Source organism: Halyomorpha halys, unplaced genomic scaffold (genome assembly GCF_000696795.3).
Source record: "Halyomorpha halys isolate HHAL.00 unplaced genomic scaffold, Hhal_1.1 Scaffold801.1, whole genome shotgun sequence".
Taxonomy (NCBI): Eukaryota; Metazoa; Arthropoda; class Insecta; order Hemiptera; family Pentatomidae; genus Halyomorpha; species Halyomorpha halys.
Genome location: NW_027107017.1, coordinates 31,644 through 45,003, shown reverse-complemented (window position 1 = coordinate 45,003; position 13,360 = coordinate 31,644). Strand labels below are relative to the sequence as shown.

General features: G+C 32.4%; 1 protein-coding gene across 1 annotated transcript in view; it reads right to left on the bottom strand.

The window, feature by feature from the left end:
• Positions 1–10,011, bottom strand: part of LOC106686251 (perlucin) — a 177,853-nt gene extending 167,842 nt beyond the window's left edge. Inside the window, exon 1 of the mRNA XM_014429439.3 lies at positions 9,880–10,011. Coding sequence (XP_014284925.1) covers positions 9,880–9,970 — 91 coding nt within the window. The 5' untranslated portion in view covers positions 9,971–10,011. The remainder of the gene's footprint in view (positions 1–9,879) is intronic.
• Between the last annotated feature and the right edge of the window lie 3,349 nt (positions 10,012–13,360).

The window sequence follows — 13,360 nt, the reverse complement described above, 5'->3', positions numbered from 1 at the left end:
AAATTTATTAGCAGTTGTCACTGACGTAGAATTGCTGTGCAATAAGGAGCGGAATGTCAATTATTACCTTTATTATTATTTATTTTTTGGTGATTCGACATGATAAAAAATATATATATATTAATTAGCCCTATGAGCCGAGAAAAATATATATATAATAATTTTAAAAATTATTTACTGCATCTAAAATACATAGAATGAAAAAGAAAATTCTCTCAAGAAATTTGAATAAGCTTAACCCACTAAAATTACATTAAAAAAGTCACTAAAAGTAAAGTAGGAACATTTTTTTGTTAAGTATTAAACATGTTAAACAATTTTAACATTAATATAAAATTAAATAATAATCAGTAATGAATAATTGAATCAAATATGTTTTATGCAGTATATTTGAACAAATAAGTATAAACGACAATTTACTGTAGGTTCTTTATTGCATAACTTCACAGATCACTCTATACCTGGCCACAGTACCTGGGACAGTCTCTATTCATAGATCCAAATTATTTCTATGTAATATATATACATACATATAAATTGTTATTAACATTATTTTTGATTTTTTCAAGATAATATAAATTAGTCACTTTATCAAATAAAAGAATAATTATTATAAAATCAGGGATAGCCTCTCTAATCATCAAGTAGAAAGATGGCAATTTGTCTTAAACTTTAAAAAATAAATACGATTAAAAAGAAAATTGCTGAAATAACATTCCAAATCGTTGACAAATTTCCAGATCCATTAAGAGGCTAATGAGAATAATTATTTCGTATTAAATATTTCCTTCTCAATTTCAGAAATTTCTTAAACTAGTTCGTGGAATGTAGTTCGTAGCATAGGATCGTGCCACAGAGGTCAGTCAAGTTAAATGTCATCTCTTGTTTAGCTATGACTAAGGTACAACGAAAAAATTACAAATGTAAGATAAAGTATTTTTCAGTATTTTGGCAAGTCGGTGACCCATATTGATCGATTACTCTGGTATTAACATGAATTTGTGTATGAGTTTAGGACGTCAAATTTTGTTTTCATCACGTGTCTAATAAAAGAAAAATAGTTTTAACAAATAAAGTTTATTTTTGTTAAAACTAGAACATTATTTCAGATTTGAAGCCAAATCAGAGCACTTTTTAGAAGTCATAATAAAAAAACCAAAACTTTGCGCATCAAAGAACAGTTTGCAGTGCCGTATTTAAAATCTATAAAATTGGCAACGATTTCAAACCAAAATGAGCTCTGTACGACCATCGTTCCCTAAAAGTAAAAAATTGACGTAATTGTCTCTCGTCTTGTAAAATAGAGTAAAAAATATTTGATTTACAAGAAAAATTGAGCAGAATTGCTTTGATTTAAATTTAATTCGCTTACATCCCATATAGGAAGGACTATTAGATGCCTACATCAGAGAAAAAAAAGCGATGTCACATTGTTTCATATAGAAGACATGAACTATATTCCTTTAACATGCGAGAACATTCATATATTCAGAGTTCAGGTCAAACATGCCAAAAATGTAATTAGAAACGATTCAATACATTTGTTGAAAATGAGTTACAAAAAAATTACAAGGGTGAATAGGAAGTTATGTTCACAAATCTAAGAATTCCCAACATTTGGCTTAGAAATTAATAATAATAATTATAATTCTCAGATAACTAACTCATTAAAAACAAACACTTATTCTGGATTTTATTTTTAGGTTTGATTTTATAATTTTTTTAAATTGTTGAGGTGAAAAAAATTTCAAATAGAATATTAACTATTCTATACTTTGCTAATACAACATTTCACCTCAACAATTAAAAAAAAAAAAACTTTTTTTCTTAGGATTAAGGAAATCCCAACTTGGATTTTCATTATTCAGGCATTGAAGATTTTAGAACAAAACAATTTTTTTTTTTTTGGATATTTTAGATTCTGTATTGACTTGTTATTAAAATATCCCTTAAATTTTTTTGCTAGGTCATTCATGTAGAATTGAAGGTTTTGATGGACTGCGATTTACAGATTGGCACAAGACATGTTACATATGTGAAAATAATATGTATAATGATATATATGCTACATGTTGAGGTGTATGTGCGACAGTGAGGTGATTTTTTTTTTTAATATTTGTAATTTTAAACAATAGGAAAAAAAGTAAATGAAAAGAAAAAGTGAAGAGAAAAGATGGAAATAAACAAAAATAAAAAATAATAAAAAATTAACACAAATATTTACAAATACAAAGTTTTCATTTCGTGGGACCACCACGGGAATAAAAGTCAACTAACGGCTCCTAACGGCTCATGGAAATACTGACTTTCGTAAAGGATAAACACAGAAAAGAATGAGAAGGACAAATGAGAGATGGAGTGATTGACCTTGGAGTGATTATCATGATTGTCCAAGATATTATTTTAAAATCTTTTCAAGATTCAGTTTGCAACACTTTTCAAGACCACATTCTATGCGAAGACATCTCTAGACCAAAAAGAAATATAATACAAATCGTATTGAGTTTATTTACGTTGTTTAAATAAAGAAAACATATTTGAATACACTAATAATTGACAAGAAAGATACTCTTACGCCCAGGACTTCTTTTTTGGGAGAGGAGAAACAATTTTCTCACAACTTTTTTAAGTAAGGTTGATCATTATAACGCGTATTAGTGATGATAATTTATAATCAACGTTTCCAATTTAGCAGCTGAAATCCACTTTTGGTGGATGTTAAAATGTTTCATTCTCTTTATTATTTAATCTCATAATCAGGTTTAGGTTATATATGGTCTAGTTGTATCTTATTCCAAAAGGCGATAAAACATTACCGTAACGGATTGTCGTTCCATGGAAATCATTCCACCTCATTATCTTTTCCGTTGATAATTATAAAAGGAAAGAATCCTGGAACCTTAATAAAATTCATCATCATTTTCATTAAATATATTACTCCAGAAGACGAAACTAACCTCAAAGACGAAAAAGACCTACAAAAATAAATCATAACCATTGCAACTTTTCAGACTTCGTTCATCGTCAAAAACTCTTCGTGTTTTAGTGTAGCTACTTTAGTGAAATAAATTTTGAGATTGGAAGGGGCACGATGTGATAGGCGATGCCTCGGAAAAAATAAAATTCAATGCAAAATGTCTAACTGTTTTGAAGTACTTTAATGTTGTTTTAATAACGCGCATATGCATACTTCGCTTATTATTATTATGATAGTTGAGAATGAAAATTAGAAAAATATATATACAAAAGAATAAAAAAAATCATTTTATGGTAATTTAAAAAAAAGAAGAGGAAATTCGTAGAAAAGCTCCCCTAGAAATTTGCTTCTTTAAACAGACGTTTTTATCTCTGGGATATACCCTATCTTTCACAAATTTGTATCTTTAATAAATGTTTCATCCTTCTGCAAGATGAATAGAATGAATGAATATAGACCAATATTAATTTTAATGCCTGAATTTCATGGATTCAGTACAAAACTGATATCATTAGCCAGATTAGTCCGCGTTATGATGAATTAACCTTATTTTAAAAAGGAGAGAGAAACTAGTTAGCAATTCCCGGCGTTAAATGCGCACCGTGTAATTGATCTGCAGCCCCCAGCCCCCAAAAAAGGAAAAAATCAGGGGTTATAGCTTCTAATCTCACATATTATATATACGCTTTAATTTTGGCCAAATTTGAAATATCAGGAACGATATGAGAAGATCGTAGTTCAATTTCCAAACTATGTTCTTGACCATAACAACAGTAAACTAACCGCATACCTTTTTTTTTAAATTAATAAATTACATCAACTTTTTAATTTAAACCTTTTAGTTAAGTTTACCCTTCACAGATTCAATATATGTACAATATTTTTTATAGTTTTACAAATATGTCAAATATGATTAAAATAGTTGAGTGAAGATTAACTGCAATTCATTTTTATAATTAGATATACAAATGTTATTAAGCAAGTGAATATCACAAAAATGATGTTTATGAATTATGATGATTTATTTAATGAGGTATTACCTTTCCCTTCGGCTAAATGGGTTTATGTTATGCATGTATATTGATATGCATGTGGCATATCACATAAGGAACGTACTTTAGAGACTCCTGTTGGCAAATGTATTGTTCGAATCTCACAACATATTATTCAGTTCTGTCATCATTGTCAACAACGGCTTTGTTTTCTGGCGGCACCCAGGAACTGGCCCTCTTCTTTTCAGTTCGAAATGAGGTGAGAAAACTGCTGTTTTCCAGCACGTTACCAAATTAAATAACATAAAGAACCAAATAACTAACCTTTTAGAATCGAGGAAGCAGGACAGCTCAAACAGGATAAACTTCTGTGCAGGAAAGAAACCTCCCCCGAAAGGTCATCTGCTGACTCTTCAGCCAGTATAAGAAGGGAAAAAGTTCATAGCTATGATATTCATATGATATACTATAGACGCACAATATGATAGGACGATGACCTTGGCCACGATTAAAAGTAACCTCACCAGAATATGATATATATTGTTAATCACAAAATAATAAGTGAAATTTAACACAGGCAGCTTTACGTCACCCTATTATAAATCATTTCGAAGTTACGTTACTACCCAGCCTTTACCAAGAACCGTTTAACACTAAAGAGAATTCAAACTGATCTCGATTTAAAAGGAAAAACCGTTTTTTATGGAACGAAGTCGTTGATTTTAAATAAAAAATAAAGATATTAAAATCATTTTAAATAAAAAATGGATATATTAAAATCATTTTAAAAATCTTTAGAAATATATTTTGCCTATACATGGATCATTATAGCTCCCTCACTTTTTTCTTTTATTTTATCGTCTTAAGTTATTTTTTAGTGTAAAAGGAAGTGTAAGTGTAAAAGGAAAAAAAAAGGGATTCCAAGACATCACTGGATTATATAAAGGGAATCTGGTGGACAGAGGGGAACTTTTAAAAGCCAAGATACCGAAAAAAATAGTCTTGCTGGTAAAAATTACACTAATGAACACCACCTGCCGAGCTAAACTTGGAAATTCGTTGTCCCAGGAATTTCCTGTGGAGAATGGCTTGAGACAGGAGGATCATCTGGCTCCTCTTCTATTTAATATATCATTAGAAGTAGCTATTCGTTCAATCAGAACTAATCCAGGAGGGACCATTTACGATAAACTGTCTCTACATTTAGCATATGCAGATGATGTAGTCATCGCCGCAAAGAACCGAGCAGCATTAAAAGGAATATTCCAGGAATTCGAAGAAGCAGCATATGAATTGGGCCTTTAGGTGAATGAAGACAAGACGGTGTACATGAAAAGCTAAAGAAAGGATAAGGAAGAGAATAGCAAAGTGTGATATACCTGTACGGGAAACCCAGCATCGTGGCGTTAGTTAAAAGAGCAAGAATAAGATGGTTGGGATACGTTAAGAGGATGCTCGATGAGAGGATACCCAAAAAGATGGTTTATGACTAACCAGATGGAAAACGGAAAAGAGGACGTCCCCGAATAATATAGCTGGACAATGCGGAGGAGGATTTCAAGCTCTTGAAGGTTGGCAGATGGAAGGAGAAAGCAAGAGGCCGTGTAGATAGGTTGGCTGTTGTGGAGGAGACCCTGGTTCTTGCTGGACCGTAGTGTCATGATAATTGTAATAAAGTAATTTTTTTTTTAATTTTAAGCTATATCTATAATGCTACACTCCGATCCACCTATTTCCCTGACCCTTGGAAAATGTCTATAATAAAAATGATTCCCAAACCCTCCAAGCCATTTGAATATCCATCTTCCTACCGTCCTATTTCACTCCTGCCCATTATGGGCAAAATCCTAGATAAACTTATTAAAAACCTTATTAAAACGCCTCTATCCAATCCTTGACTCATATCATATTATTCCTGACCACCAGTTTAGATTTAGAACATCTCATTCTACCATACAACAGAGTCATCGAGTGGTTGTCATATCTTCCACATTGGAGCGCGGTATGTACTTCACGGAAGTCTTCCTCGATGTTGAACAAGCTTTTGATCGAGCTGGCATCCAGGTCTGCTCTATAAACTTCGTCAATTCCTACCCCCAACACATTTCCTTATAATCCGCTCCTACCTCACTGATAGAACCTTTAAAGTAAATCATAACCTAGCCTACTCATCTCTCTTTTCTCAATCTGCCGGTGTTCCTCAAGGTAGTATCTTAGGTCCAATTCTTTATACGGTTTATACAGCTGACATCCCAACCCATCCTAACACAGTCCTAACAACATACGCTGATGACACATGTATACTGTCTGTAAACAACGGCCCAACTAATGCATCACAAACACTACAGACACACATAACATCTATTGAAGAATGGTGTCAAAACTGGAGAATCAAAATAAATCTTTACAAATCCCATCAGATCACCTTTACTTTCCGTCGTAAACCTCTACCCTCCTGTCCTACAGTATCCTTTCTAAATACTCCACTAACGCCTGTTGAACAGATTCGATACTTAGGACTCCATCATGACAAGAGACTTACCTGGAATCCATACAAAAGACTGAAACGACAAGAAACTGCTCGTCGATTCCGATTGCTACAACACTTACTTGACAAGCGCTCTAAACTTCCCATTCGCTACAAAAAATTAGTATACACTACGATAATCGGACCAATTTGGACATATGAAATTGAGCTCTGGGGCTCCACCAAACCATCAAATTCCTCTCGCATCCAATCCTTACAACCCAAAATCCTACGTAAAATCCTTGATGTTCCTTATTACGTTACAAATAAACTCATTCACAAAGACCTTAACATCCCGTTGCAGAATTGGCCCAAAAAAGATTTGCGTCTTTTCATTCCAAACTCCTTAACCATCCTAACCCAATTAATTCTCAATCTTTCATCCTTAACAATCCCTGATAATCCTCCAAGGCGTCAGAAAAGAAGATCGCCACGGGACCTTCTAATTTAAATTAATGTTTGAAGTACCACCGCTGGGTGATTCCTTCCCAAGATTTTCAAGTGTATATGAAACATACAACATATTTACTTATTGTATTATTTTGTACAATATGCTCGAATACAAATTTGGCAATAGAGAGGGAGACACGGAATTGATAAATTTTGATATTATTTTTCTATTTTTGCTGTATGAACTTCCCGACTTTTGGCAATGAGAAAGCGAGTGAAGAGATGAGTGAAATGAAAATCTGCTCAATGTTCAATGTTATTAATATTAAACTTCATTATATTTTTGTAAAATTGTAGTATAAGGGTACATTATTCAAGTTTCAAAATCTCATTCTTTTTTCCTTTAAAGAAGTAAAAATGGAACAAAAAAATAAAAATTCAGAACATCCAAACTGTTTTGACTTATTGGATAAATGGAATAAAACAAAAGTTTACAATCCTAAAGGAATTAAAATAGATAAATTAAAGACAAGCAATAAATGGTTTTATGTGTGTATAAATGTTCTTGTCGAGGAGGACTAAACTCAAGTCGAATTGAACTTAATCACATTATGAGTAACCTTACGAAGATCTCCTGTTAAAAACTTATTTAAATAATGACCTTTAAAACACACAGTAAAGTCCCAAAACCGACATAACTAACAAAGGGTATAACCCATATCGAGTCCTTACCCTCAAACAAGAGTGAACGTACCGTCGAGTCACGAGGTATTCAGCCCAGAGGCGTTCCCCGTCACTGGACTGACCCCACTTCTCGATGTATGAGAAGATTGTCTCTCACCAATGATTGATACTTTTTCAGCTCTATGACTGATCAACATTCTCTCCTGGTGTCTTTGGTCACTAGCTTAGGCTCAAAGACTTCCTCTGTTCCTTTAAAAAGAAAAGTCATTACTTGATACGGCTGGTTTCAAACTAAGAATATCCTTAATATAACACATATTGAGACAGTGGTAGATAATAAACGGTAAACCAAGGTGTGGACGAAACCTATCGACCTTAAGAACAAGGTCTTAAAGAGATATAGGTCACGTATGTTAGACCCTGAAGTGTAAAGCAGGTTTTGGCTAGACCAAGTAATCGATTAGGTAATTCAGTGTACACTAAGAAGGAATTATCGAAACAATATTTGTGACAAAGCTTGTAAGATTGCTCTCAAAACAGGGTCTATAAAATAATGTTTAAGATAGCTTAATACAAGATTTATTCATGAGAAATTAAATACTCAACAATAATTAACTGATAATTGACTTTTAATAAATAGTTGCCCAATTCAATAAGGTAGTTATTTACAGAAAAGACTGAAGGACACAAATAAACCTTTAATTTTGGGTGTTTGAAATTGAATATTTGAACCAAACAAGTGGACGGGCACAAATCAAAACGGTGCTCGGCTCTCTTCCTCTGTGTTTTCAGTTTGAAGAATAAAAACATAAAATTTAAATTATTTCTTTATTGATGAAATTCTAATATATATGTTCGAATTAAGAGTCTAAGAGCTTTTTATAAGGCTTATTATGTCTATTAACATTACAAATCAAATTTGAGTCATTTTATTTTCATAATTTATTTGTCCCCGGTGAGGGCAGGCCAACCCTCCCTTAGGAAAAATGTAAATGGATGTCCATGATACTCTCCAAAATTAGACTGCTGATTAATATAGATTTAAGCCAGGGAATAAATCTGTGGCTTGGAGTATCAACCAATGTCCAAATTCCTGGTCCTTGAAAAGGAAAAAAATGTTCTCCTCATGGAATTTGAAAAACTGAAGGTTTTTAAGAGAGAGAACGGCTATGTGCTATAGTGATATAAAAAAAACAATGATAATAGGCTTCTGTGATCACTGTTTGTATTTACCCATAAAATTTAAATTTCAAACAGAAAACGTTACTATTTAAAAAAAACTGAAAATATAGTTGTTCCAAGCCACAGAAATGTAAGCACAATTTCCATGCGTTGTCCTTCCTATACCCCTGTTGAAATCACCGGGCTTTTTTGCTACATGCTACTTGTAATTTAGATTTTTTTTTTTTTTTTTTTAAGAAATATTATATTTATAAATTTTATATCCTAAAATAATGTTTTGACAAAAAATGCTACGATTTCTGGTATAGTAATCTTCATCCCTTCTATCCACATTAAAATATCATAATTTTGTATTTTTATATATATGAAGATGAGTACGTTATCTGACACTATTACGGTTAAAATATTTCAAAATAATTATGGTACTATATTATAAATTTTTGGATGGGAACATATTTCTGCAGGGTTTCAAACTATGGAACTAGGAGAAAAACACTAATGTACCAATTTAGGTTATAAATAAACAAAGAACAAAAAATGAAGTTCCATTTTCCATAGGGTAAGTTCAGGAGACTAGTAAATTTCAAAGGAGGGGGGTGTACCATCGCCCTTGAAGGGGGAGGGTGATCATCTTGGATCCTTTGAAGGTATATTGATGTTAAAAGGCTGCTATTTGATGAAGTTGATATAACTCCAAAAGGCTGAGTGTTTTTATTCACCACACAAACAAATCTAACGAAGTGTTGTTCGAAATTATAATAAGCTTACGTGCCTAAGTTCTGGAAATATTGATAATTTACAACCTCAGCATAATAATTGCAAAAAAGAGTGAAAATGGGGGAAAAGGATTATCAGCAAGATTAACACACGACTTAAACCGTCATTCATTTCGCGGCATATATCCTAACTTGCTATTTATGCATCGTTAATATTAAGTATTTTTCGGAACTAATATTATAAAATAATGTAGAAAGATTCATAAAGTGCATAAGATGCACAGAATCATGATTCTAACTTCCTGAAGTGATTCCTCTCAAGTCTTGAACGCAAACTTTAACTGAGATAAATTAAAATTCGTCGTAGCGATATTGTAATTTTTGCATTAAAAATAATTTTGATGCTCCTACCTCCATGGTCCAGCTTGAGCTGCGGCCGACGGAGTTGCGACAGGCAGAGTGGTAGGGAGAGCAGGGCTGCCAACAGAGGCCACGGAGACATCTCGACGACTGGAGTATCGGGTGCCCCTCCAGGCCTCTCCCCTCCTGCACAAGGTGGTAGGGGTTACTTTTCATCTCACTCTATCAATGATCATAATGCGTCCTGTATTTACAACCAATAAGTTTATATATAATAAAATTAACTATAATATTTAACCATCATTGTTAATAATAATAAGGGACTACCATCTAAATACAGATTTTTCACAAACAAAGATATCACCAGTTATATTTTAGCACATTTGTGACGAATTTAAATTCATGTATTTTACTTGATTTACATATTTTTACATAAGCACCATATTTCACATCATATTTTTTTTTTTTTTTAACAAATATTGAATAAGGATGGATGCGAGAAAATAAAGATTTTAAGTTTAAGAGGCAGTAAATAATGAAGGACATGATATTTCCAATATCATCATTGGTTCACCATTCTTCTAAGGGAATTTTAATCTTTTAACCTATAAGTCTATGAATCTCCTTTGACCAAGGATTCGTGATTAGAGAAGAATTTTCAGGATTAACTAGTTGGTTTCTAAAAAAAATACAATGGTAAATTCACTGAATTCCCTAGGTTGATTTAGCATTATTTACGCCTAAGCTAAGATGATTTTCCATACACAGTAACTATACTAACAGCTTCCAACCATGTTAACATTAGGTTCAGTAAATGGTTCAAATGGTCTTCTTTCAGTCGATATTGAAGGTATTTTGAGATCTTCATTAAAGTAAAAAGTAAGAGCAAAGATTTTCCGCCTCTGGTTGATTCCTAATATGTAAGAATAAAGTCAGTCAACACCAGCCGGTCACAGATACAGATACATACCTTAGATCAATAATTTACTGAGATAAAATATATATATAAGCATTCAGGCAGTTATAGGAGAAAGTATAACAACGGCAAGAAAGCGACTTATAAAAGTATGGCACAATTAAAAAAATATGTCCGTGTTCCTCGACTAAAAGGTCGCATTAAGTAAAAGATCATGAGAAAACATGAGCGGTAGTTGCAAAGAAGGAACATCCTTGAGCTTGAATATAATTTAAGTTTTATTTTGTCTAAATATATTTGTAAATACTTTGAAAATGTATGTTGTCTTTTATTCCAAAAATTTTTATTTTCAAAATCTTATTAACACGTATATAATAGGTTAAGGATAATATTACTGTAAGAAGTTATAATTTCAGCTTAGTTAAAATTTGAGAGTAATTACAAATGGGTAATGATTTTGTATGAATCTTGTTGGAAATTTAATCCTCTAAAAGCTTGATTATCATGCATTTAATACTAAAAAAGGTACGACAAAAACTGACATATCTCTATAACTTTTTTCACTTCTCTGATATATTTTGCAAATATTGGTGGTTGTTAGTAATTGTATGTAATGCTTTAACATATTCTAGGTGAAACTTCCACGATATTTAACGAAATTGAGAATTAATCAAAACATTGTCTTGCCTAAAATGAAATAGAAACGAGTTAACGTTTCCTCATTAAAGTGAGTAAGGCGACAAAAGTGCCTTTTCAAGACGGTGGAAAACACTCTCTTGAGTAGGCTGAAAACTTGGATTTTTCACAAAATCAAATATTCCTCCACTTTTGCTAGTCAATCAAGTAATTTCTACTGCGATGAAAGTAAAAAAAGGAAATTTAAGTTTAATATTCCATGAGAGTAGGATAGTTTTTGTATTATAGCTTTCAGGAATTTCCAATGGAAACTTAAGTTTCAATGACTAAAATTGATTTTGTTACATAATAAGATTAATATTATAATTACAAAATGAACTTTTTTGGTAGTAAAAATGTTTTAAACTTTGACATCATACTGCTGTATAACCACACTCATTTTAATTTTTCCCTTTCCTTGTATTTATCACCAGTATTATTAAGTTTAATAAATAATGAGAAGATCCTTACCGGCAGTATATGAAGCACTAGCAGCCTTGAAAAAATCAATAGCAAAAAACGCACTTAAGATGAAATATATGAGTACAAAGCTCTTTCGTGGAGTAAAGGAGAGCCGAATGCGGTTGAAAATTGAGAGGGTTGATGAGTTTGTGTACTTGGGATCTCTACAAAGTCACCGCGAGGGATTGGGATTATCAGTACTACTACTTTTTCCTTCAAATCCATCTTCGTAGTAGCAAAGTGTCGAAGGAAACCAAACTAAGAATCGACGAGGTACTCATCAGTGCAGTACCCAGTGTTGGGAGAATTGGATCCTAACCAAATTCAAATAAAAAGATCTCTTTGCAGATGTGAGAGCAAGATTTCACAATACATATTCGAATTTCATGCATATTTCAGGTGTTAAAAAAAAACACAAAACTGAAGAAGGATATAAACATATATAAATAGATATAAGATATAAACATTAAGGCACTACTCAATAGCCTGGATGTATGCTGATCCATTGAACTTCCCAGGGTACGCAAGGTAAGGCTTGTCGCGCGGTGGACCATAATGGAGTCCTACATGTTAATATATATACAATATAATATATTGTTTATAATTTCATCAATTCTTGGAAAAGAGTTAGTGGAAACTGAACCATCGTCAGACTCAAGATTTTTAACTTAAGATAAGAAGAAAAGATTTTTTTCTCAGATGCAAACCTAAGGCCATAGGGAGTCTTGGACAAACGTCTTCATTTTATTATAGATTTTCGTAAAGCTAGAGACATAATCAAGACTCTTAGAACATATTCGTTCGAGCTAGAGCTTTATCAAAGCTTACACGGTGGAGAAGGGAAATAAGTTAAATGTATTCTCTTCAACGCAGCATGGGAGGCCATTTTCTAAATTTTTACTCCATTATTAGAGAGCTGAGTATACGAGACTCAACCATGACTAAAACTGATGAGGTATGTCATTTCCTGTTAACTCTGCCAGAGGATTCAACCCTGAAGTCACGTCGCTTGAAAGTGTATCAAAGTTAAAAATTAATTTTGTACGTCTTCTCGACGAAGAACTGCAATTAAAGACAAAATGGTTCAAACAATGAAGTATCTTCTAAAGCTCACAGTGGGTGTTACATTTGTTGCAACAAACGGCATAGGAAAGCTCAGTTTGCGAAAAATAGAAATAAGAGAGGCTCGAATCATTCCATAGGAAATTTCTATGAAACAAGAGGAAGTTGAAAGAAAAGAAACAGTTGAAAAACGAATGAAGAAGTAGTTTTAGTGAATCTAAATTGCGTTGAAAATAATCTTTCTTTGCAAGCAACCATTTAATTAAAATTAAAGTAAAACCATTCTTGGTAAATATTTCCTTTCCATGATGTAACCATCCATATGACTAATGGTGAAAAGATAACAAGTAAGTTTGAGTAATCTGCCAAGAACAGGTTGTAAAGAGGGGGATGTTTTTTTTTTTTTTTTTTTTTTTT